The following is a 27,445-nucleotide window of genomic DNA, read 5'->3' as shown; positions in this document are numbered from 1 at the left end:
GGCCACTACAACGAACAATCGGAAACAGCAGGAACGGAACCAAATAAACCCCAGAAGAGACAGTGTCGCAGCACTTCACAGGAGGTTCCAAAGCACTGAGGATGTCACCCAGACAGGGGACGATGTGTCTGCAAATCAACTACCCACCTCAGCAAACATACCCACAACCACGGCAACTGGCACCCGGGCTACAAATCTTTCTGCAAACCTTGAAAACCAACAAACTACATCCAGCTATCAGAATTGTAGCTAGAGAGCATCAATAACCTGCCTAATGAGGGCTATAACTGACGCGTGGACCTGATCATAGAATAGTTCAAAGAGATAGTATGGATTACTAGGAGAAATCATGAGCGAAATGTGCAAGAAATAGCCCTTGTCTCAAGTTGTTAGTCTCTCATTTGCTGAGCAGAATCAGTTGTGGAGAAATATTAGGATAAGATACAAGCATTAGAGCAGTCCATGAAATATAGGAGCAGAATTAGGCCATTCGGCTCATTGAGTCTGTTCCTCCATTCGATCATGGCTGAAATGCTCCTCACCCTCATTTTCCTGCCTTCTCTCCACATTCCTTCAACCAATCAAAAAAATGTCAAACTCCTCCTTAAATTTACTCACTGTCCCAGCATCCACCACACTTTGGGGTAGTGAATTCCACAGATTCACAACCCTTTGGGAGAAGTAGTTTTTCCTCAACTCTGTTTTAAATTTGCTACCCCTTATCCTAAGGCTATGACCTCTCATTCTAGAATGCCCCACAACAGGAAGCATCCACCCCACGTCTGTTGTATCCACACTTGTTATCATCTTGAAGACCTAACTTTGATCTCCCATCATTCTTCTAAATTCCAGAGATTATAAACTGTTAAATCTCTCTTCATACAACAAACCCTTCATCTCTGGGATCAATCTAGTGAACCTCCTCAGAACTGCCTCCAATGCCTCTATATCTTGCCTCATATGAAGGGGACCAAAACTGCACAATACTCCAGGTGTGGTCTCACCATTGCCTTGTATAGTTGCAACAATACTTCTTTACCTTTACATTCTGTTCCTTTAGCTATAAAAGCCAACATTCTATTCGTTTTCTTTGTTATCTGCTGTACCTGCATGCTAGTCTTCTGTGATTCACGAACTAGTACACCTCAATCCCTCTGCACTGGAGCACCCCGCAGTCTCTCCCCATTAAGATAATAGTTCGCCTTCCCACATTATTGACCCAAGTGCATGACTTTGCACTTACTAGTTACGAGGAATGTGAGCATAGACCAGGATGACGGGCTGTTGGTGATCATATGTATCAATCACACATTAATGAAATGGAAGCCTTCATAATTCCCAAAAGCTGGAGTTTGCATGGAACAGCCCACATGTCAACACGAGTGCAGTTCTGGACTTGGGGAAATCTTATATTTTATGCAAATCCCAGAACTCCATTCTGCTATTTCTGTAAGTCAAGTGAAGCAAGGGAAAGTGTTGCTCCAAGGCATCAATCACTTGCCAAATAGTAGCTTCAGTTCGCCTGAGTAGATATTCCCTCTGGTAGTCATCTGAGACAAAGACAAAGACATTCAGGGCTGCAGAGACCTTGATTGCAATAAGTAATGTTGCACCTCTGTGGCAGTTAGTTGCAGGTTACACAACCTCTTTAGAGAATTGAAGTCTTCATATGGACTGCTCCTCAGAGAGCTGCAGGTATGTTGTTCAGGGATTATAAACTCAGTTGGGAGGTTAAAGTTCCCTGCAAGCAGGTGTCCATTAATTCTGCTCTCCCTTCACCGACAGTTCCTTACTACTTACATCAAAGTGAAATTCCCAGAAGGAATCCCTCATGAGGTGCAAAGCTACAAATGTCTTAAGAGTTCAGAGAACTCTAAAGTGACTTCAAGGCACTTCGAAATTGTGCAAGAAGAAAGCAGAACTGTCAAACTCAAATAAAACGTCAGCAAACATTTTTTTCCTCCAGAATGTAACTGTTTTAAAGTTATTCTGATACCAGCAGTTTCTGTTCGGGCATTTTACCTTAACTTCTAGCCCCCCCCACTTTGTTCTGTGTTATTATGTTAAATTTCTACTTTTACCAGTGCATAAATATAACCTTCAGAGCTCAGTAATTTTATTTCATGTCCCCCCATCTTAACCTTCTTTGTTGTAATGAAAGGAGCCTCCATTTCTTGGTAGCAGGTTTCAGGAGCAATAGGTTTAAAGAATGGACAGTGAATCTCATTTGCACACTCCATAGTCTTCACAACTTTTCTGAAATAAGGCAGCCAAAATGGCTCAATCTTTTAACCTGTACTCTTTATTAGAGCATTCACCTGAAACGTGAACTATGCTCCAGTGACGTTACAAGACCTGTTGAATATTTGCAGTATTTTCTGTCTCTACACTACTTTTTAAACATCTGCAATATTTTTCTTTTGAATCCATTAACTATGCTTTCCATGTTCCATCCTTTAACAACTTCCTATTAATGCGGTCACATTCCCTTTACTACTGTGTACCTTAATTTTAGGAAGTTTTCTAGGAGTCATCCTAACACCTTTTCAAACTACATAACAGTCTGAAATTTTGAAGATGACATACCAGACTCTAAACATTAACTCAGTTTCTCGCTCACAGATGCTGCCAAACTTAGAGTTTCTCCAGCATTCTCAGTGTTTGTTTCGTATTTTCAGTATCTGCAGCAATTTGCTTTTATACATAGCTTAATTCCTTTCACAATATAGACTAATTTCTTTAAATAACTTATATCACAAATGATTGGCCTACAACAATTCCACATTGCTTATCCATAATTAACCAATGTCTTTTTAGACTACCACAAATTTCATCCTGTAGGGACTCTACCAACCTTGTCCATCAACATAGTTAGGTTGAAAAGATCTAGTTACCTGGTTTATCTCTTTGTGGCAGCGACATTACACTGGCAAACTTTCAGTCCAATTGCAAAATTTGCATATCCAAGGACATTTAAAAGATTGTAGTCAGAGCCTCTATTATTTCTACTCTGGACTTGCCTCTATTTCAGAATCCATAGCTTTAGGTCTGATGCTTATTTTGATTTGGAGATTCAGCAAATTTTCTTATTAAAAGTTATTACTATCCTGTCATATTTGATTGTTCCATCTCATCACATAGCCAATGTGTTTTTTTTAAAAAATCTCATACTTTGTTCAAAGAAATGAGGTAGAATATTCATTATACATCTGTTACTTCATCCACCATGAGATTTATTTTTACAATGGTTTCAATTAATTCCCAGGCTCTGGGCATTATGACAAGATATTAATAATTGGATTATAGCATTTTTAATCCATCCTTACTTATCTTCAACTTGGTGGCAAGTTGTCACCTCATACTGCTGCAGTCCAGATGAAGGTATCCCCACAATGCTCTTAAGTAGGGACCGCTTGGAGCCAGCAATAATGAAGGAACAGCGATTGAATTCAAAGTCAGGATGATTTATGGCATGGAGGGAACCTGCAGGCAGTAGTGTTCCCATGGATCTGCTAAGCTTGTTCCTTGATGTGGTAGAGGTCACGGGTTGGGAAAGTGCTAGCAAAGGTGACATGACAGGTTGCTGCAATGCATCTTGTAGATGGTACACACTGCAACCAGTATGTGCCAGTGGTGGAGGGAGTGGGGAGACAATCAAGAGGACTGCTTTATCGTTGTTGATGTTGAGCTTCAAAAGTTGTTGTAGACAAGGGGAAAGTATTCCATGACTTGCATTTTGTAGATGGAGGGGAGATTTGGGAGAATCTGCAGGCAAGACATTCCATGCATAATATGCAGTTTCCAACCTGCTGTCTCATTATAAACCAGTTAACTAGTTGATCCAGTTTACTAAATGGGTGACACAATATGTGGGTAATGTCCTCATCCCTCTTGCTTCAAATTCCTTTACTACTTTTCCTCAATGTCTTCCATACCACTTATTAATCAATTGTTTTCTTTAAAAGTTTTCCCTCTTCTAACATTATATCTCACTATTCTCCAACGTTCTTTTCAATTTTTGAGATATTTCTCTACGTCCCTCATTTCATTCCCTAGAACTAGATCAATTACAGCCTTGTTTTAAATTGTTGGATTAAAAAGGCGAATTCCAAACATATTGTAGGAACTTATTCTCTTTTTTTTCTCCCTCACATTACTATGGCTCAAGAGATAATTAAAATCATATTTGTCTGGCGTTATTTTATGTGAAGCCTTGCTGCTGAGCAAAGAAAACTACATACCTTTGTTTAGAAAGATCCCTCTTATTTGCAACCAGCACTGTTGGTATTCTAAAGGATGAGGAGAAATCAACAAATAGTAATTGTGTCTACAGTATGAAAAAACAAATCAAGCACCAGATCAGGCATTTGTTTCATGACCAGTGCACCCAAGTTTGTGGTAAGCAATTATGGGTTATAGAAACATAGAAGAATACAGCGCAGTACAGGCCCTTTGGCCCTCGATGTTGCGCCGATCCAAGCCCACCTAACCTATACTAACCCACTATCCTCCATATACCTATGCAATGCCCGCTTAAATGCCCATAAAGAGGGAGGGTCCACCACTGCTACTGGCAGGGCATTCCATGAAGTTACGACTCGCTGAGTGAAGAACCTGCCCCTAACTTCAGTCCTATATCTACCCCTCCTTAATTTAAAGCTATGCCCCCTTGTAACACCCGACTCCACATGCGGGACAAGGTTCACACTGTCAACCCTATCTCACCCCCTAATCATCTTGTACACCTCAATCAAGTCACTCCTAAACCTTCTTTTCTCTAATGAAAATAGCCCCAAGTGTCTCAGTCTTTCCTCCTACGATCTTCCTTCCATACCAGGCAACATCCTGGTAAACCTCCTCTGCACCCGTTCCAGTGCCTCCACATCCTTCCTATAGTATGGCGACCAAAACTGCACACAATTATCTTCAGACTTTCCACATTATCCTTTGATAAAACTAGATAATCGAAGTTTCTCAGTGCCAGCAAGTGAATACTGCGTGCAATTTTGGTCTCCTTGCTTTAGGAAGGATGTTATGAAACTTGAAAGGGTTCAGAAAAGACTTACAAGGATGTTGCCAGGGTCAGATGGTTTGAGCTGTAGGGAGAGACTGAATAGGCTGGGGCTATTTTCCCTGGAGTTGGAAGCTGAGAGGTGACCTTCTAGAAATTTATAAAATCATGGACAGGGTGAATAGACAAGGTCTTTTTCACAGGGCGAGGTAGTACAAAACTAGGAGGTCTAGGGTTAAAAGGTGAGATTTAAAAAGGGATCTAAGGTGCAACTTTTTCCAAGCAGAGGGTGGTGCATGTATTGGATGAGCTGCCAGAGGAAGTGGTGGAGGCTGGCATTACTCAAACTACATTTAAAAGGCACCTGGATGGGTACATGAATAGAAAGGGTTCAGAGGGATATGGGCCAAATGCTGGCAAATGGGACTAGATTAATTTAGCATATCTGGCCAGCATGGACTAGTTGGACTGAAGGGTCTGTTTCTGTACTGTACAACTCTTGACTAATTTTCTTCAACAGAATACTTATACTTCAATAAATGTCAAATTGCAATTAACTATAAACTTATTGTAGCATTTGATGCACTTACTATTACTTCCATTTCAAGACTAAATCACGTAGCAGCTAAGCACTTCAACAACACTTGAAAGCATTCTCAGCTATAATACCACTCAATTCTGTATTAATATCAAAGGACCTAGTGAAGAATGGTTCAGTAATATTGGCCAAGGCTCCTAGTATTATGAAAGCCATCCCATTTAAATTACAAACAGATTCCAGAGTGCAAAATCAACTGCATTAGCACACTTTTACATGAAGTTGTTCTGAAATATGACTGATTCTTGCCACTGTATCTCCAACAGCAGGCACAGGTATAATATTGATCAGAAAACAAAGCACAACACAGAATATCCATCACTAGTATATGAGGGTTACTAGAGAGGATGTTGGCCTTTTGCCTGCAAAACACTGGAGTTTCTGGTCGTAGCAGCAGTCTCATTTACCAATTTAAGTTGTTAGACTGAAAGGTAAAGTACCTCTGTTACAGCCACCGAGAAATTTAAAGACTCAATATTTCCTAGTACTCACATTTTTGATTGCAGCTCACGACCCAGGTCAAAAATAATCCCAAAAAGTAAAATAAAGAACAGACTACATCAATATAATTGCCAAAAGATCTGCTTTGTATAAATAGTTCATTCAATATCCAATATTGGAGAGTTGAGGCTTTTGACTTCTGGTCATAATGACAATTTATTAACTTTAGGTTGACAATGTTCCATTTCCCCTTCACCAACCCCAAGTTTCAAAGTTCAATAGAAGCCACTAATCAGATTTACATTTGAGAGATAATTGAATGTGAAACAGAGATGGTCTATAAATATTTTCAATTATAGATTTTCCAATTTGATTTTACATTTGCTCTATGGTTTGCATGAAGTATCTCAACTACTTCCATGCAAGGAATGTATTATTAAACAAATGCAAGAAAAGTATCTACTGACATGCATGTCCTCACGACTCACCTGCACATCTGGCAAAAACAGGGAGGTTCAAGAGGTGGAGCATAATGTGGAGATGATGGCCGGCTGAGGGTTAAATAAATATAATCATGAACAGGTAATTGTTACTCATATTAGGAAGACTGTCTACTGCTGTGTCACTCCTTCCAGGTGTGATATAGACTGTCATTTATATATTTGCTATTAATACCATTTATTGTACATTTGAGTTTTTGGTTTTGAATTAGCAACATGTGGTTTTCTCTGTATTTGAATAATTAACTTGCAAATGTTTCTATATCTATGGTGTTTTCCTTCAAAACAATCTGAGGCCTAGCTTTAGAATGAATAGGTTTTTGTCTACATTGGCAGGATTTTAGGACCAAGCAAGATAAACAAACTCCAGTTTAGAAGGTTGGGAGAGATTTTTTATTAAAGCTTAAGGTAAATACCTATAGTTTAGAGAACTTTTTTTTTAAAAAAAGAAGTTTTACTTTGAGTTTTGAGCAGTCCTGTGAAGTCCTTAGACGAAGATGGCTGTGTAGATCTGTGCTCCTGAGAAGGGAAGGATATAGTAAAACTAGATTACCTTGAAGTCAAGAGTTAGTGTTAGTCCCAGATTAGAAGTGTGGAGTTTTAAGTCTAAAGACGTTACTTAATGTTTTGGCTCAGGTGTATAATAGCTTCATCCTGGCGTTATCTGTAATTCTAGTCTACAAAACAAAACATGATCCATCAAGCCGGATTTAGTTCTGGGATCTGACTTATCCAGCAATACCATCAGCTTGGATCATTGCAGTGGACAATAGTTTTAGCTGTGCCTGCAATTAAGCTAACATACCTGCCGAAAACAGACATCTGGTAAGTTGTTACTAAATCACTGCTACTCTTGCAAGAGAGAAGACAAACTGTTGAATCTGTCCCCATTTTGTATAAACTGCATTCATAGCACATGTTTGTCAGCACTGTTAAAAGAAAAACTGGCATGTGTTTTTCATGCTCTCCTTTAATAAAAAACAGATTTAAAGAACAGTCAAATCCATTCTACACCTATTCTCTGATGTTCAACTGTTTACTAAGCTATTTAAAAATCATCACGTCTTTGTGCCAGAATAACTAGCCTTTTTGGGATTCAAAAATCCATTGTGGCCATATTTAAATCTAGAGGTTTCCAACTATGGTCACACTTTATAAAGAGTTGCATTTTTCCCCTCTTTCACTTATTTTGTCAAAGTTTGATGAATGCCATGATTAACCCTTTAAAGGAGCACAACATTTTATACTACATTTTGCTATTTAAAAGGATGAAAAGCATCTTAGGATCACTGAATTCAAGAGCGACTCTACAACTCAGGATTAATTTGTTGCCAGATCTGACCCGAAGTGTTATCCATCACACAAAAACAGAGAAATGAGGTTCAGCAAGCTTGTTAGTTGTAGGAGAACCACAATCAAGCCAGATTCAATATGCAATGCTTTTTCTAACAGAGATTATTAGGTAATCAAGAGAAATGAGAGAATGGTTACTTTCCCCTCCATTGTCAAAATAAACCATATTATTGCCCAAACTGAAACTAGGTATCTGCTACTCTGTATGATTCAATCACACAGCATTGTCACCAAATGATCCATTACACATTCCCACCCCATCCAATTGCTGACAAAGTAACCATTTCTGGTCCCAGTAGACAACAACTTGGTTTCTAACTCCCTCTACTTAGGCACTATCTTCCATTCAAAACTGTCATCATCATCCTTTTTTCATAAAACATCCACCCTGGATCCATCCATTCCCTTCAACTGTCACCCAGTTTCTGACTTCCCTTCTTTATGCAAGATACTTCAATGGATCATCGCCTTCCAGCTACACTCACTTCTCCCAGATTTTTCTGTCAAATTCCCTTTTTTTCTGATTTCCACTCTGCCCAGAATACCAATACTACTCTGGTCAAACTTGCCAACAATAGCCTCTGTGACCCTCATGCCTCCTCTCCTCATTCTCTCAAACATTCAACACGGTCAGTCATGCCACCTTCCTCCATGGTTCAGTCAGTGGATTTCCACAGGTGGATCCACTCCTGCATATCACAGTGCTACCAGCACATCTCCAGGTATGGCTTTTTCCAGATCTCTTGCATAATTTTAGACACCTCTCAAAATGTCACTACAAACTCAATCCTCCTCCCTGGTTATTTTCAATTAAGGTGAAATAAACTTCATGCAGCCTGGTTTACTGTTTGACCTCGAGCTAAATTCAAATCCCAAGTTTATTCACTGCACATTATACTTACCCTCCTCCACTCCACCTCTATCCTGCCTCCACTTACAGAAGAAGTGGTGCTGAAGGTCTTAAAACGCATAAAGATACGCAAATCCTCAGGAATTAATCAGGTATTTCCCAGAACTTTGTGGGAAGCTAGGAAAGAGATTACTAGACCCCTTGCCAAGATAGTTAGATCATTGAAAACAAATGGTGAGATGCCAGAAGACTGGAAGTTAGCTGATATGGTGCTATTATTTAAGAAAGGCTGTAAAGAAAAGCCAGAGAACTATAGACCAGCGAGTCTGACGTCAGTGGTAGGTAAGGTTTTGGAGAGGATTCCAGGGATGGGATTTATATGCATTTGGAAAGGCAAGGATTGATTAGCAATAGTCAATATGGCTTTGTGCATGGGAAATTGTGTCTCACTGGAGTACATGGAGTCCTTACACTGTGGAAGCAGGCCATTCAGCTTATCAAGTCCACACCAACCCCCCACTTCCCCCTCCTCTGCCCTCCCCCCCCTCTAAAAGCACATTCCCATCCAGACACGCCCGCTAACCTATCTCTGTAACCCTGCATTTCCAATTTAGCATGGCCAATTTACCTAACCTGCACATCTTTGGACTGTGGGAGGAAACTGGAGCACCTGGAAGAAACCCACAGAGACACAGGGAGAACATGCAAACTCCACACAGTTGCCAGAGAGTGGAATCAAACCCAGGTCTTTGGTGCTATGAGGCAGCAGTATTAACCACTGAGCCACTGTGCCACTCAATTTAACTGAAACTTTTTTTAAAAAGAGGTGACAAAGAAGATTTTTGTAGGAAGAGTAGTAGATACTGTCTATACGGGCTTCAGCAAAGCATTCGACAAGTTCCATACTGTAAACTACTTAGTAAAGTTAAATCACATGGGATCTGGGGGCGTGGGTGGGGGGAAAGAGAGCCAGCTAATTGGATACAAAATTGGCTTGAAGATAGGAGACGGGGATGGAGATAGATGGTTGCTTTTCGGACTGGAGGCCTGTGACCAGCGGTGTATCACAAGGATCGGTGTTGGGTCTGCTGCTTTTCATCATTTATATAAATTTTTAGGATGGGAATATTGGAGGCAAGGTTAGTAAGTTTGCAGATAACACCAAAATAGGTGGTGTAGCGGACAGTGAAGAAGGTTACCTCACAGTATAATAGGACCTTGATCAGATGGGCCAATGGGCTGAGCAGTGCAGATGGAGTTTAATTTAGATAAATGTGAAGTGTTGCATTTTGGCAGGGCAAACCAGGGCAGGACTTATATACTTAATATATACCTAGGGAGTGTTGCCGAACAAAAAGACCTAGGAGTGCAGGTGCATAGTTCCTTGAAAGCGGAGTCGTAGGTACACAGGTTGGTGAAGGTGGCATTTGGCACACTTGCTTTAATTGGCCAGAACATTGAGTATAGGAGTTGGTACGTTGTGTTCCTGCTGTACAGGACATTGGAGAGGCCACTTTTAGAATACTGCACATAATTCTGATCGCCCTTCTATAGGGAGGATGTTCTTAAACTGGAGAGGGTGCAGAAAAGATTTACAAGGATGTTGCTGGGACTGGAGGGGTTGAGTTATCAGGAGAAGCTGAACAGGCTCAGACTTTTCACCTGGAGCAGAGGCTGAGGGCTGACCTTAGAGATTTACAAGATCATGGAGGGCATGGACAGGGTAAATAGACAAGGTATTTTTCTTGAAGTAAAGGAATCCAAAACTAGAGGGCATAGATTTAAGGTAAGAGATGAAAGATTTACAAAGGACTCAAGGGGTAACTTTTCCATGCCAAGGTTGGTCGTGTATGGGACTAGCTGCCAGAGGAAATGGAGGATGTGGGTACAATCACAACATTTATAAAGACATCTAGATGGGTATATAAATAGGAAGGGTTTGTAGGGATATGGGCTAAATGCTGGCAAATGGGACTAGCTCAGATTGGGATGGGTGTTCAGCGTGGACAAGTTGGATTAAAGGGTTTGTTTCTGTGCTGTATGACTGCGACACTGAGAACCACATCTGTGCTTTTGTCAGTGTTATTCTTGGTTGGGAGCACTTTAAAGCTAAACCGTAAGCACAGGACAGACCTGCTTTTTAGCACATATTATACAGGCTTGATTGTGATAGGTTAGATTTAGAATTAAAACATCAAATAAATCACTGAACATTTGAATTGAAACTTACTACACAAGGAGTTTAATTATCCTTTATGGTGTCAATAGTATGTTGATAAACATACAAGAACTTTGTAAAATTCCAGCTCTTAACTACTGTGATCAGGTGGGAGAAGCCACACTATCAATGATCTGGGATAAAGAAGGTGCGCAACATCTTTATGATAGCTGTCCTGTCAAGTTGCAGTGACTGATTAACATTCCCCTCACAGGAGGAAATCTTTGTGTAAACATGAAGGATTTAGCTATTCATTTTACAGCACTAATTAGTCCTGAAAGAACAATATTTAATAGTGGGAAAAGAACATAATACAGAATTGTTTGCTGCAAAAACAAACTTACAAAGATCAACATCTGTGGAAAGAATGTAACATTTGATAAGGAAAGATTCAGAATTTCATTTAGATAGAAGGTGCTTATCAACTAATTAATTTAGCCCAATTTTTTTTTCTTCCTTTGGGAAAATGTACTTGCAAAGACATCTGGAGGCATATGGGACGTTGTACAAGGCCTTAAATAGAGATTAACTTTGCTGAGAACTGTACAACGTACCCCCAAGACAAGAAAGCCAAAAATCACATGCAAGATAGAAGATCTTCTGTTGACACATTTTGTAAAGTACATAGGCAAAGTATTCCAAGTGATAAACCTGTTTGAATGTTTTTGAAGTCGTACTAAAGGAATTGACAGGAATCGTATTGGATTTTATAGTCTATGGATATTATATTTTCATGGATTTCCATAAAGACATTCAATAAAGTCCATCATAAGAGATTGTTAGCAGAAGTTGTAACTCAAAATCGAAGGTAAATTTGAGTTGTTGTTTAGGAAACTGGCTGAGCAGTAAGAGACAAAGAGCACATCCAATGGGCAGGGTGGATCTAGTGGTGTCCACATGGATGCGTCGATGCCTCAAGCATTCGCCATTCGTGACTCAGATGATGGAACAGAAAGTGTAATGAATATAAAGACTTGAAGCCAAAGTGCACTCACTCTGCATGTGACACCAGAACGTCCAGACTCACTGCAGAACGTAATGCGCTGGGCACAGTCAGGTTTATGCAGTCTGTTTTGAGAAGAGTCACTAGGCTCAAAACATTAACTATTTTTCTCTTCACAGATGCTGCCAGACATGCTGAATTTCTCCAGCACTTTCTATTTTTGTTTCACATTTATTCAAGATCACTCAAATCAGATAGAAAAATAAAATGTGACAGAAACCAACAATACTCACTGGATTTTTCCCACCATATCTAGCAGTTTACTGTGAATCACCTTAATCACTTCAAAGCTGCAACAAAAATACCAAAAAAGACAGATCAGCCACCAAAACTGTTAGATTTGAATGCAGCAGCTGAGATCAATTATTAATCAGTACATAAAATCCTCCCCATTCCCGCTCTCCCTACCCACCACCCCCTCACCTTTGATGGTTTGCATTGCCCATAATGGGCTTTGCTTGTAAATACTTAACTGGCTACATGGGTGTTTTTACTGGTGGTGGTGATTAGTTTAAGCAAAACATTGACAGTGATTTTGGTGGCGAGGAGGTCGCTCAGATGTGTGTGTTAAAAAGTTTGAGAATTACACAAAATGACAAGTCGACTAGAAAACATTAAGGGAGGGAGATTAGAATTTAAAACGTAGGTACATATTTTAAAATAATAGATACTGTCCAACATTTTTGTTCTCCTACTTGTGGTTCACACCCATCCTCAACTTTCTGAAAGCAAATTCACATTAGGATAAAAATTGTAAATATGAGGGGAGTGAATTTAACAGCTTATCAGAAAACTATTGCATGATGAAGGTCGTCATAGCCTAACCTTTTCTGTCCACATCTGCATATTTAAGCACAACTGTAGCTGCTAATCCAGCTGAAATCAAATCAGTATGGTCCAAGAATTGTGTTCTTCCACTCATTCAATTCCCGGCTTTACAAATGGCAGAGCTGGAAATATGCCAGACCATGATGAGGTTTCAGATAGTATTTGAATACGTTCTGCTGATGATGATTCACACAGTGCCTGATGGATATCACCTTGTAGGTCATACACACTGCTGCCATTGCACATCAGAAGAGAGTGATTATTGGAGGTGCATCAATGTTACTGACTGCTTAGTTCTGGATGGTGTGGACCTTCTTGAATACTGTTGTAGCTGGACTCATCCAGACAAGTGAGAAGTATTCCATCACAATTTTCACTTGCATATGTGCACACACATCTCAACAACTTGGTGATAATACATTTACTTCTGTCATCCAAGTTTGCAGATAACGCAAAAATAAGTGGGAACGCAAGTATGGTGGATGAAACAAAGAGGGATAGAGACAGATTGAATGACAGTGGGCAAAAACGTGACAATTGGAATATAATGTGGGAAAAAAGGGAGGTTATGCAATGTCAGGAAGTATAAAATAGCTGAATATTATTTAAATAGGGAGAGACTGCAGAAAGCTACAGAACACAAGGATCTCAGAGTCCCTGTGAATGAATCACAAGTTCTATCACAATCCAAGTTTAGCCTTCATTTCAAAGGGAATGGAGTATAAACATAGAGAGATTTTGCTAAATAATACAAGGCACTAGTCAGGCACTCATCTGGAATACTGTCTGCTTTTCGAAGGAAAGATACACTGAAATTGGAGGCAGTCAAAAGAAGGTTCATCAGATTGACTGCGGGGGGAGGGAATTTTTGTATGAGGGAGAGGTTCAGTAGATTGAAATCATACTGGTTGGAGTTTAGAAGAATGAGAGAAATATTGAAATATACAAGATTCTTAGGAGGCTTGACAGGGTAGAAACAGAGGTTGTTTCCCCTTGTGGGTGGGCATATCTCATTTGCAAGGAGTTGCCCATTTAAGACAGATGAGGAGGAAACAATGCACTTCAATATCACAGAGGGCTTTTGAGGCTGGGTTGTTGAGTTCATTCCACGGCTGCAATAGACAGATTTTCCAATCAGTAAGGGAATCAAGGCTTGTGGGCATAAGGCAGAAAAGTGGATTTGAGGATTATTAGATCAACCATGATCTCATTGATGGCTGAGCAGACTTGATGGGCTGAATGGTCTACTTCTGCTTCCACACCTTATAGAGTCATAGAGGTGTACAGCACGGAAACAGACCCTTCGGTCCAACTTGTCCATGCCGACTAGATATCCTAACCTAACCTAGTCCCATTTGCCAGCACTTGGCCCATATCCCTCTAAACCCTTCCTATTCATATACCCATCTAGATGCCTTTTGAATGTTGCAATTGTACCAGCTTTCACCACTTCCGCTGGCAGTTCATTCCATACACATACCACCCTCTTTGTGAAAATGTTTCCCCTTAGGTCCCTTTTATATCTTGCCCCTCTCACCTGAAACTTATACCCTCTAGTTTTGGGCTCTTCCACCCCAGGGAAAAGACTTTGTCTATTTATCCTATCCATGTCCCTCATGATTTTATAAACCTCCATAAAGGTCACCCATCAGCCTCTGTCACTGCAGGCAAAACAGCCCCAGGCTATTTAGCCTCTCCCTGTAGGTCAAACCCTCCAACCCTGGCAACATCCTTGTAAATCTTTTCTGAACCCTTTCAAGTTTCACAACATCCTTCTGATAGGAAGGAAACCAGAATTGCATGCAATATTCCAACAGTGGCCTAACCAATGTCCTGTACAGCCGCAAAATGACCTCCCAACTCCTATACTCAATGCTCTGACCAATCAAGGAAAATATACCAAATGCCATCTTCACTATCTTATCTACCTGCAGCTCTACTTTCAAGGAACTATGAACCTGCACTCCAAGGTCTCCCCAGGACCTCACACACCAAGCCCAAAGGCATCCATCTATTTCATAAAGCAGCCCAATATTTTTAAGCCATGTATTCTTCAAAACTAAGGGTCAAAATCAGACTGAATGGATTTACAGCAGAATAGAGAATTTATTTTCCACTTAACTTATGCTGTATATGCCCATATAAGCTGAAATCAGCCTTGTAAGTACTAACTTCCATCAAAACCAAGATTTATTTGGTTGCTCAAGTCAACTTAAATCTACGATTAATCTTGATATACAGTGTTAGTTCATGGTAGTTGCCAGACGTATCAGGTTTGTTTAAAAAAAACTACTTCCATTTAATTCTGAGTTGTTTAACATGGATTACTCACCTTTTCATTGATGTTACAGAGTAAACCAAAACATAGCCGTGAACATCCACGGTGTGGGACCGGCTGAACATAGAGTACTCGTCCTAAAAGCAGAAACAGGAGAAAATACTAAAGAAGGAAATAAACTTGGGTTTATCAAGTTGGTGATTGTACTTAAAACCATTTTTTAAAAAAAGGCTGCACAAGTACTGAAACGTTGAAATCAAGTAAGCCTTCTCAAAATGGTGGGCACATTCCTACAACATACACAAAAAAAACCCTCTATCACATTCCATTTTCCAAACCTGACACTGGTTAACATGGATTTCACGGTGTCCAGCTTAATGAAGTATTGCATTGATAGAGTACTTAACTCAGGAATTTGGTGGCAAGGGCATAAGTGTTTTTCCGATCTTTTACAAAACAGTATTTCAAGTGAGTGAGCAGGTAACAGCAATGCCTGATGAGTAGTTTAAAAAGTAAAGGAATGGGACAGAATTTCAGTCCCAGTGAATGCGCATCTTGTGCCATTTGGGTAATGCTAATGCTTCTCGTGGCTTAGACCACCACATGTGCAGGCAGTGTCACCATTTAGATTGTTGCTCCATAGGGTTCAGTACTTGGCTCTTTGCTTTTTGTGGTATATATTTGGACTTTAATGGTTAAGAGGTTCACAGATGATACAAAGACTGACAGTGTGGTTGGGTTCAACCCACATTGGAGTCCTGGGAGTTGAGCTTCTCAAGGAACTAAGCAGAGGAAGGAAAGAGGTATTTGGTTGCTTTTTTCTAATCAAAGCAGCTGACTGAAGAATAGGATTGGCGAGTATTTCTTCTCTTTAAAGTAAAAATAAGGTCTTTAGTTTGGGTTTAGGTTTCCAGACCTTTCCCCTCCTCTCTATTTGTACTTAATATTGCTATTTTTAAACAAGGCTGATACTGGTGTGTAAAAAAATTATAACAAAGCATAATGAGGAGGGATACTGGAGTAATTAATTAATAAGTTAAATACAATCGTGATGGTGGGCCATGTTGCAACAGCACGTGGGAGTTGCCATACACCAAGGTGATCCAGAGTGAACATTTCTATAGCAGTGTTCGCAGCTCAAGCAACTTAGCATCAGTTGATGAGCTGGAGTCCAATCTACAAATAATACATTACATTAGCGAAGAGGTAAGCTACCTGGACACTTTTCTCTTGGAGGTAGTGACACCCTTCAGATTAAATGATTCAAATTTAGCCTACGATCAGGAACAGAAGGGCATGCCTATGGGTGAAGCAGTTATGGGGTATCCAAGAGGAAGCTTTTGAGGAATGTCAGCCCCCACAATTGTCCAACAGTTAAGAGCCTTTTGCAAGGTGTGTGGAAAAGTGCGGGAACTGCAGGGAGGATGAGTGAACTCCACAGCATCATGGTACAGGGAGACATTCAAACAGAAAGTGAAGCAATAGGAACGTAGTATTGGTAGGGGACAGTATAATTAGGGAGATATATACTGGTCTCTGCAGCCATAAGCACGACTCCCAACGGCTGTGTCCTTTGTGCAGTGCCAGCGTTAAGTACATTTCCTCAGAACTGGAGAAAAACTTCGAGTGGGAGGGGAGGGGTCCAGTTGTTGATGTCCACTTTAGTACCAATGACATAGATAGGAGGATCTGCTGAAATATTTTGAACTTTTAGGAGTTAACTTAAGAAGCAGAACCTCCAAAGTAATAATGTCAGAATTATTACCCAAGCCACAGACGAACTGACATAAAAGGTAAATAAAGTCTACGCATTAAAAGCATGGCTCAAAGATTTGTGCGAGAGGAACAGTTTTCAATGCATGGGGCACTGACACCAGTACAGAGATAGAAAGAAGCTATTTGGGTGGGATGGGCTTCACATGAATGGTGATGGGACCAATATCCTGGCAAATTGAACAACTGGATTACAGAGAGGTCTTTAAACGATTTAGAGGGGGTAGAACTACAAAGGGGATAGGTACTGAAAATGTGTTGCTGGAAAAGCGCAGCAGGTCAGGCAGCATCCAGGGAACAGGAGAATCGACGTTTCGGGCATAAGCCCTTCTTCAGGAACACATTTTCCAGCAACACATTTTCAGCTCTGATCTCCAGCATCTGCAGACCTCACTTTCTCCTCAAAGGGGATAGGTAGGCTTCCAAAGCAAAAAGGAAGTGGTAGCATTGCAGGCCAATTATTTAGGCAACGATACACACAAAGAGTGCACAAACCTTAAATAATTACAGCATGTTTTTCTTTTCCTTTTTATTATACTGATATTTGTTACTGATTGTAGTTTTTCAATAATTTTATGTTTGTAAAGTTAAAAACATCTGCTAATAAATATATTTACAAAAGAAATTACAGCAGAAAATTAAGGTCAAAAGAAGAGGAAATGATAAAAAGGCAAAATTAATAACTCTTTACTCAAATGCATATGATATTCAGAACAAAATAAATGAAGCAAAAGCACAATTATAAGACATACGAGCAAAAGTAGGCCATTCAGTCCATCCAGTCTGTTCCACCATTCAATGAGATCATGGCAGATCTGATCATCCTCAACTCTACTTTCCTACCTTTTCTCCATAACCCTGATTCTCTTCCTGAGTTAAAAATCTGTCTACATCCGCCTTGAAAATGTTTAATGGCCCAGCTTTAACTGTCCTCTGCGGTAAAGGAATTCCCAGATTCCCTACTCTCCGAAGAAATTCCTCCTCATCTCGGTCATAAATGTGCAACCCCTTATTCTGAGATGATGCCCTCTGATCCTAGACTGTCCTACAAGGGAAAACAACCTTTCCATGTCACATCCTTGAAAAATTGTGTATATTTCAATAAGGTCACCTCTCATTCTTCCCTATTCCAACAAGTACAAGCCCAATCTATACAACCTCTCCTCATAAGACAGTTCCTCCATACTTGCTATCAGCCTAATGAACCTTGTCTGGTTCAATGCCAGTATATCTTTCCTTAGATAAAGGGCCTAAACCTGTTCACAGTATTCCAGCTGTGGCCTGACAAGTGTCTTGTATAGTTTTAGCAAAACCTCTTTACTTTTATGTTTCATTCTCTTTGAATGAAAGGCTAACATTCATTTTGCCTTAAACAATCAAAAACAGAAATTGCTGCAGAAACTCAGCAGGTCTGGCAGAATCTGTGGAAAGAAAACAGAGTTAACATTTCAAGTACTATGACCCTTCTTCAGAGCTAGAACTAATTTCTGTTTTTGTTTGTTTCAGATCTCCAGTATGTGCAGTTCTTGGTTTTATTCCATTTGCCTTCCCCATTCCCCGTCAAACTTGGATGCTAGCTTTTTGTGATTCATGGGCAAGGATTTCAAAATCCCTGTGTTCTTTAGATTTCTGCAGTCTTTCTCTATTTAAATAATATTCAGCCACTCTAATCTTCCTGGCAAAGTGCAAAACTTCATATTTTCCCACATTATATCCCATCCGCCAAGTTTTTACCTGGTCGCTTAACTGGCCTACGTCCGGATTTGGTGTCATCTTCACCACTTGCCTTCCAACCTATTTTTGTGTCACGTGCAAACCTGGCTATCGCACGTTCACTTTCCTCATCCAAGCTATTGAGATATATAGTGTAAATATATGTGGTTCCAGCAGCAATCCCTGTGCCACACAACTGGTTACATGTTGCCATCTTGAAAATGCCCCTCTTATCCTAACCCTCTATCTTCTATTGGTTCGGCAATCCTCAATCCACAGTGATGTATTACCCCCAATACCACAGGCATTTATCTTAGTAAGTAACATAATGTGTGGCACCATAGCAAACACCTTCTGCAAGTCCAAATACATTAGATCCATTGGTTCCACTTCATCCATATTAATACATGGATGGAATAAGTACGAAGGCAAGAAATGATCTTGAACCTGAAGATGTAAAATCCAGATGGGTGGAGATAAGAAATACAAAGCGGAAGAAGACACTGGTGGGAGTAGTCCATAGCCCCTGACCTGCACACCCCCAACAGTAACTATACTGCAAGACACAGGATAAGTCAGATGATGAGGGTATTTTAAAAAAAAACAGTACATTAAATCACTGATGACTTTAATTTTCATGTAGTGTGGGAAAATCAAATTGGTAGAGTTAGCCATGAGGAAAAATTCAGAGTATATTAGGGACAATTTCCTAGCACATAATGTTGTGGATCCAACTAAGCATCAGGCTAGTTTGGGTCTGGTATTGTGTAATGAAGCAGGTTTAACAAATTATCTCAGAGTAAAATATAGTCTAGGAAACAGTGACCATGACATGGTAGAATTGAGCATTCAGTTGGAAATCAAGAAACTGGAGTTGGAAACAACTGTGCTAAATTTAAATATCAGAATGAGGGCAAAGTTGGCTGGACTGGACTGGGAAGGAGTTTAGCAGAAAAGATTGTTGATGAACAATGGCAGACATTTATGAAACAATTCATGACACACAGCAAAAATAATGAGAAAGTAGGATTCTTTAATGAGAATAAACTGACCACAGTTAACTAAGGAGGTCAAGAATAAAATCAAGAATAAAATAAAACTATGTGGTCAAGATTCGTGTTAAGCAAGAGAATCGAGAACGGTAAAAGCCAACAAAAGATTACCCAAAAATCGGAGAGAATAAACTAAGAGGATAAACTAACAATTAATTTAAAAAACAGAAAGTACAAGATTCTTAAAATATATGAAAAGAAAGAAAGAAGCCAAAATGAACATAGGTCCCTTAGAGAATGAAGCTGGAGAATTACAATAGGAAACAAGAAAATGGAAGAGGTGTACCAATCTTCACAATAGAGAGCACTAATAGCATTTGAAAAGTATTAAATCCAAGGATGAAAAATGAGAAGGAAATAAATAAAATAGCTATCACTAGAGAAAAATTACCAGGGAAACTAATGGAGCTAAAAGCCCCATGCAGTTAGGTCCTCTGGACCTGATGGGTTGTATCCTAGGTTATTAAAGGAAATAGCCATAAAGACAGTGAATGTATTGGAAGTAATCTTCAAATATCTTAATATTCTTGAAAGGTCCCAGCAGATTGGAAAAATGCTACTGTAATACCCTTCTTCAATTTGGGGTCAAAGAAAAGAAAAAGGTAACCACAGGCCAGTTAGCTTAACACTTGACATTGGGAAAATGTTAGAGTTCATTAAAAAGGATAAAATGCTCTGCCATTACAAAGTACATAATACGATCAGAGTCATTATGACTTTATGAAGAGGAAATTATGCCTGTCAAATTTATTAGAATTTTTGAGGCAGTAACAAGCATGATAGATAGTGGGGAAGCTGTATAGGCAGCTTGTCAAGTGCTGGCAAATGGGACTAGGTTAATTTAGGATATCTGGTCGGCATGGTCAAGTTGGATTGAAGGTCTGTTTCCGTGCTGTACATCTCTATGACTCTATGATTCTAGCCAAGGCATTGAGGATAAGAGCTGGGAGATTATGCTGGAGCTGTATAAAACACTGATTAAAAGTAAAGTCGCCATCGTCCCACTGGACCATAGGGCCTAGAGAGAGAGGCAACTGCAGGTGGTTTAACCTGAGGATCACCATGCCTCAGGCAAGGGGAGAGGTTGAGGAAGCGAGTCCTCGGCCAGTGCAGGAATTGAACCCTTCCTGTTTTCATCACTCTGCATCACAAATCAGCCAACTCAGCTAACCAACCCCTGTAATAGAGCACAGTTGGATTATATAGCATGCCATTCTGGTCACCATATTGTAGCAAGAATATGACTGCACTTGAAACGGGACAGAGAAGATTTAAAAATATGTTGTGTGAATTGGAAAATAAGGAAGCATTCAATAAGCTAGAGGGTTTTCTTTGGAACAGAGGAAGTTTAAGGGAGATTTAATTGAAATTTATAACACTGTGAGGGGTCCTGATTGAGTCTATAAGAAGGACCTTTTCCCCTTTAACTGAGAAGTCCATAACCTGGGGTCATGGATTTAGGGGGAAGAGAGGTCTGAGATTTGAGGGGAGCTTTCTCACTCACAGGCTGTTGCAAATTCAGAACTCTCTGCCTCAAAAAGGGTGCTAGACTCAGAATCCTAATCACATTTTTCAAAGAGAGCTTGGATATACACTTGAGGTGCCATAACCTATAAAAGCAATAGACCAAGTGCTAGAATACTTGTTGGCCAGTGTCGACATTCTGGGCTCCTTTCGTGCTGTAAAATTCAAAGAGTGAAAACCATCCCTCTCGAAGATCATACGCATGTAGCTCTCACCTGCCCAGCAGTATCCACTAGTTGCAGATAGAAGTCCTGTCCATCAAAATTTATGGTTTTATTAAAAGCTGCAAAACAGTTTTTAAAAATCTTATGAATTGGAGAAAACATGCATTTTTTAAAATAAGATTGTTTACATTCTATCATTATTAGCTGCACTTTGTTCTGACAATAAACCTGCAAGCAAGATATAGTCTTTCAGCACTACTGAGTCAAACATCAGTCATACTGACAACAGTAAAAACAGAGCAGTATTTTAGTCTCTGGAGTAAGATAAACAGGTATCAAACTGACATGGAAAAGGGGCCTGAAACCTGAGGAGCAAGTGTAGCTGGTCAATTTTAAAATTGCAGTGCTCAGGCCAAAATTAGATTGGGGGACATTGAGATATTTTACCAGGTCAATGTACCTTTCTCAAAGTGAATTACAAAAGCATTCATTGGGTCGCACTCTCCCGGAATCAAGCGATTGTAAATTCAAGACCCACTTCAAAAACCCTTAGTGCATAATCCAGGCTTACACTCCAGTACAACAATGAGGGAGTGCTGCGCTGTTGAAAGTGAAGTCTCTCAGATGAGATGTCAACTATCAGTTTCCTTTTCAGGGAGATGGAAAAGATCCCATAGCACAGGGAACCTCCAATATCCTGGCCAATATTCATCCCTCAGGAAAACAAGTTATTTGGCCATCACAGAGCTATCTACAAAATGGCTGCCACTATTCCTATAACTACATTTCAAGAGAACTTCATTGGTTTTAAGCACTTGGTTGTTGTGCAGTTATGAAAGGGTGTTAAGTAACTGTAAATTCTTACTTGTAGTGACATATAAGGTGATGCTAATAAGTCAACTCATGAATGTTTGATTACTTCTGTATTCTCTTGCTTAAAAAGTGTACCTATTTCTTAAAATACACAACTATTCAATCCCATAAACATCTTACATGTCAAAGGTTGCAGAGTTGCTATTGAGACAGATATACTCTCTGTGAACACTGGTCAAGGACAGGATCTAGCTTGGTGTTGATGTCTCAAAAGTTAAGTAGCCTACCAATACAGAGTTCCAAAGTAAAGAAGTTAGATTCAAAACATTAACTCCTTTTCTCTCTTCACAGATACTGTCAGATGTGCTCAGTTTCTCCAGCATATTCTGTTTTTATTTCAGCCTGCCAATACTCATTGTCTCAACCTATGCATAAATGAGGATCACAAAGACAATATACCAGACAGAGACCATAAGCCCTGCTGCGCCCCAGCACATCAAAATCTTCGGGATGGGGGAAACTTAATCACAGTGTTAATTCCAAATTTGTTCAGTCACCTCGAGATGCCCTCAATGTTCAAAGATGTTTGTACCACCCAATGAAGACCATACTTACTATTCTCAATTGTAGGGTCATAGCATTCGATGAATTGTCCTTCCACAAATTGGATTGTTAGCGATGACTTTCCTACAAGGAGTTTACAAAGTAATTTGTTTTAGAATGAGAAAACATTTAGCATTTACTGAAAAGATAGCATTAAATCAAACCTGTACTTACATTGTTTTTTGTTTTAAAAAGGTGTTTTTTCTGCTAGAATATGGAATTCGGAAGACCATAACAATTTCAGTTCAAATCTAAATACAGATAAGAATGCCATTCCAAGCATATGGTGTTTAAAGTTTCCTGTTACATCACATTTAATGGCGCAAAATTTTGAATCCCCAAGATTTAAATAAAGTTTGAGATTACTTTGATAAATTCTGATTTTAATGGGTCACAGGAGTTATTTGTTTTAATAGCTAGGTTAGCTGGTGCATTATACCACAGATTTCCAGAACTGGAATACACAGAACTTAAAAACCTGGTGGATCATCAGAATTCTTTATTTTTGTTAACATACTTAAGCAGGAACAACATTTGCAGAGGGCCCCCAAACAGAAAAGGTTGAAAACCATTAACTAAATAGAACTAAAAGAAAGGCCCCCATTTCAACTCCCTTCCTGGTTTAACAGTGTTGTTTACACCTGAAGTTCCCTTGCTGATCAAGCCAGAATGTTAATGGCTTACTTGTGTTAAAAAGTGAGCACCAGCTTGACTAAGTAGGTTGCACTTGGTTAGAAGCTTGTGGATTCATGCCTTTTTCCAATTTAGGCAAATCTTCTGGACTGACGCTCCAGTGCAGTACCTCATAAGTACTTCAATATTCACACCAACCTTTAGATGAGATGTTAAAAGCCTCTGACTCTTCCACTGCTTCAAATTGATGTTACATATGTTATTGGAAGGAAAAGCAGAACTCCACATTGGGAATTCATCACATTGTTGTCTGTGGGATCTTGGTGTGCAAATTGACTGCAGCACTTGCCTCCATAGCACTCCAGCTTCCACGACTCAAAAGTGGTCTTCCAAAACGTCAAAGCATTATCTCTGTTCTCCATTTTTCTTAGCTCCATTTCCCTCCTATCATGCCTTGATGGCTTTGCTATCAGCAAAGCAAATTCATTTTCATACTTTTATTCACACCCTTTTTTTTAAAACCACTATTAGCATCATCTTTGTTTTTGGCTCTGGGCACCCTCCCAATCTGTTCCACATGCACTTTCCTCCCCTTCTATCTGTAGCATAAGAACCATAAGGTTTCACCCCTTTCAGTTCGGAAGTCATATCATTAACTGTTTCTCTCTCCACATTTGTTGCCAGACCTGCTGAGTTTCTCCAGCACTTATTATTTCAGAACTCTAGCATCTGAATTATTCTATTTTTACTGCATTCAAAGTGATTCAAACATCATGAACAAATAGAAGATTTTCAGTTTTAAAAAACTTCATTAAAGAATAGGGTATGCTGGTATCTATATTTTAAAGCTATGCTAAAGATGTAAATGATCACATTTTTTGTCCTTAAAATCTTTCTTTTCACCCACTCACCCCCCACAAAAAAAGGAAGGGGCGCTTTCCCCCTTCAATGGCTACGGGAGAATCAGTTCAATAACAGCAAGCAACACAAAACCGGTTTAAAATGCATTTCTATGACAAAAATTAAACAAAGTGCTTGAGCAACTCAGCAGGTCAGGCAGCATTTATGGAGAGAGAAAAACAGTTAACGTTTCAAGTCTAGTGAGCTTTCGTCAGGCTACCCGAAACGTTAATTGTGTTTCTCTCTGCACAGATGCTGCCAGACTTGCTGACTTTGTCCCGCACTTTGTGTTCGGTTCAGATTTCCAGCATCCACAGATGTTCGTGTTTTGAAAATGACTGCAACTTGGAGATATGCAGGTGAGAGATAACAGTAGCCCGGGAAACATGATTTGAGTTCCTTCATCCACACCTGTAACCGGGCAACATAGACAAGAAAGGACACGTTCTGAGACATTAGTGAACCTGCAACCCATTCTAAAAGAAGAAAGACTTAACAGAAATCTAGGTTTGTTCACTAATCTTTTGCTATAAATTCTGTGTCTTGTGGCCCTGCTCCACAACTACCTGGTGAATCAGCGACGCTCCGAAAGCTAGTGCTTCCGAATAAATCTGTTAGACTATAACCTGGTGTTGTGAGAGTTTTAACTTTGTACACTCCAGTCTAACACCGGTTCCTCCACATCACGTTCTGAGACAGTATCGAATCATTTTAAAAATGCAGTGGGACTGGAAATACCCAACAAACTACTATTTAACTTTTTATTCTGGTAATTTAAAAAAAACATTTTGGGGAGGGGGGTCGAAAGAGAAGAACTATGGTCAAGAACGGGGAGGAGGAGGAGCTGAAGGGAAACGTGGAGATAGATGAATCAAATCAGTGGTGAATGCTGGTCTACAGAATGTTCTGACACAAGGAAAATAATATTGTACACAACATTCACAGCAACCAATGGATTCAATTACATTGTGAAGTACCCACAGAAACTGATGCACGAAGTACACTAACAAAAGCTCTTGTTTCTGGTTGACAGTAATTGACTACATTTAGAATAAAACATAACCTTCGGAATGAACTGGAAGAATTTTACAACCGCGCGCCGTTTCCAAGGGGAAAGCTGAGTCCGCACGAGATTTCTCCCCTTCAAAATAGAGAAATAAAAAAGACTCACCGACTGATCTATACCCCAATACTGCAATCTTCCGAAACTTTAAGGGGGCCATTTGTTTACAATTAGTTAGATTTATATATTTTTAATTTTTTTGAATTACCCGGGCTTGGCTCGGTCACGTGACCGGACCGTTTTTTTCCCCCCACCCTTCGGTTTAGCGTGCGAGAGCGCTGGAACTTCTGAGGTGATTTTTATCAGGTTCCCTCTTTCTCCCACGCCCCCCTTTTTCATTCACAGCGAGCTCATTTTTTTAAATATACAAAAATAATCTCCCCACAACAAATCTCTGCACATTTTACGGCATCGTCGTAAAGTGCCTGTCCACACTGCCACCTCCTGGGAAGATCTGAGAGAGCATTTTACCTCGAACGTGTGACTGTTTTTATTTAAAATCGCTTTACGATGTCCCAAAAGTGTTTTATTTAAATCTAATTCCAGTTGATATGCAGATAATTTAAGTATTAGGTAATAGGCTTGCTTTTGGTGGAGGAGGCAGGCTTATCAGTGTAAAATCTGCCGAAGAAGAGGAGTACAACTTAATGCGTTTTGAAACCAGGTTTGAAAAGTATTTAATGAAACAAAGAACTGAGGATCGGTGAAGGGTCACTGAACCCGAAACGTTAACTCTGTTTCTCTCTCCACAGATGCTGCCAGACCTGCTGAGTTTCTCCAGCTATTTCTGTGTTTGATAAATCTTGAGCGAGATCCTTGGATACTTTCTTACACGTACTTCGTTTCAACATATTAAGTCTGTATTCAGTCAACTAAATCTCGATATTTTAATTAACCTGTTCAGACATATCGTAGAATCCCTACAGTATGAAAGCCGGCCATTTGGCCCATCTACATCTCATCCTAAACTTCTCAACCATTGGAAACAGTCTACTGTACTCTGTCCCATCACTTCATAATTTTAAATCCCTCTCTCAAGTCAGCCCCTGATTTTTATGTATGGGATGATTACGTCTGACCACGTTTTGGAAAGTACAGAAACTATCAATCATACAAAATCCTTTCCTGTGATTTCATAAGTGATAACCCTGCTTCAGTTTGGCAGAACCTCTGAGTTTGTCAGTTCTGGTGAATGTCAAATACCTCCTAATACTAATTGAAAGAAGACCTGTCACAATATCTCCAATGTTCTGACAAAAATTTATCCCTCAATCAATATCATGCAAGACAAAGATTGCTTGCTGTATTTCTGATTGCTGCATTTTCTACATTAAAGGGAGGCTTATTTTCAGAAACTACTTCATTTGCTGTAATTAAAGCAAAACATTGTGAATGCTGGAAATCTGAATCAAACACAAAATGCTGGAGAAACTCAGCAGGTCTCACAGCATCTGTGGAAAGAGAAAAACAGAGTTAATATTTCGAGTCCAGTATGACTTCTTCAGAAAGGGTTTCATTTGCTTTGAAAGTATTTTGAGATGTCTGGAGGTTGTGGAAGCAGCTATATAAATGCAAGTGTTTTTATAAGTTAGAGTCAATGTATATTTATTCAGGATGAGAGTCTGGGAATATCTAATCTGATTATCTTTCATGTAGAAAAGAGTTTACGAATGAGTTGTGCTGAACAACATTGAGAAGTATATTAGTAACCAAACACAAGTCCCAACAACAATAATGAGATCTAAATTACACACCATTCAGCCTTTGAACTATAATCACCATTGCTTTACTGTCTCTGGAACTCCTCCATGAACAGTACAGCACTGGTTCAACAAGCCAACCCATCACTATCTTCACTAGGACAACTAGGGATGGGGCAACAAATGCTGACCTTGCCAGCGACATTCACATCTCATGAAAAATTAAAAATTAGTAGTGACACAATGAAGCTTACCTGGTCAGAACAGAAAGCACTAGGTATGATTATGATACACACTCATTTTTGGAGTCATTATAAAACTCAGGTTGAGAGATCCTCTTTCTTTATTCTTCAACAACGGCTAAATCATAAAATCTAATCAATGTTTTGATGGGAACCCATTTTTCTGTGGTACAGAACATTTGTCC

At 39.6% G+C, this 27,445-nt stretch overlaps 1 protein-coding gene across 3 annotated transcripts in view; it reads right to left on the bottom strand.

Annotated features, from left to right (window-relative positions):
• Window positions 1-25,737, bottom strand: part of LOC122543422 (GTP-binding protein Rheb-like) — a 29,984-nt gene extending 4,247 nt beyond the window's left edge. For 2 of the 3 annotated variants that reach the window (XM_043682136.1, XM_043682137.1), the window contains exons 1-7: window positions 25,427-25,737; window positions 22,735-22,806; window positions 21,358-21,425; window positions 15,135-15,217; window positions 12,208-12,264; window positions 6,539-6,601; window positions 4,242-4,289 (exon numbers count right to left, since the gene is read on the bottom strand). In XM_043682136.1, the coding sequence (XP_043538071.1) occupies window positions 4,242-4,289; window positions 6,539-6,601; window positions 12,208-12,264; window positions 15,135-15,217; window positions 21,358-21,425; window positions 22,735-22,806; window positions 25,427-25,478 (443 nt within the window). In that variant the 5' untranslated portion in view covers window positions 25,479-25,737. The remainder of the gene's footprint in view (window positions 1-4,241; window positions 4,290-6,538; window positions 6,602-12,207; window positions 12,265-15,134; window positions 15,218-21,357; window positions 21,426-22,734; window positions 22,807-25,426) is intronic. The other variant, XM_043682138.1, reaches the window with a different exon arrangement.
• Between the last annotated feature and the right edge of the window lie 1,708 nt (window positions 25,738-27,445).

This window comes from Chiloscyllium plagiosum, chromosome 43, assembly GCF_004010195.1.
Source record: "Chiloscyllium plagiosum isolate BGI_BamShark_2017 chromosome 43, ASM401019v2, whole genome shotgun sequence".
Taxonomy (NCBI): domain Eukaryota; kingdom Metazoa; phylum Chordata; class Chondrichthyes; order Orectolobiformes; family Hemiscylliidae; genus Chiloscyllium; species Chiloscyllium plagiosum.
Note: the sequence above shows the minus strand (reverse complement) of the source record. Positions and strands in the feature narration are given on the sequence as shown.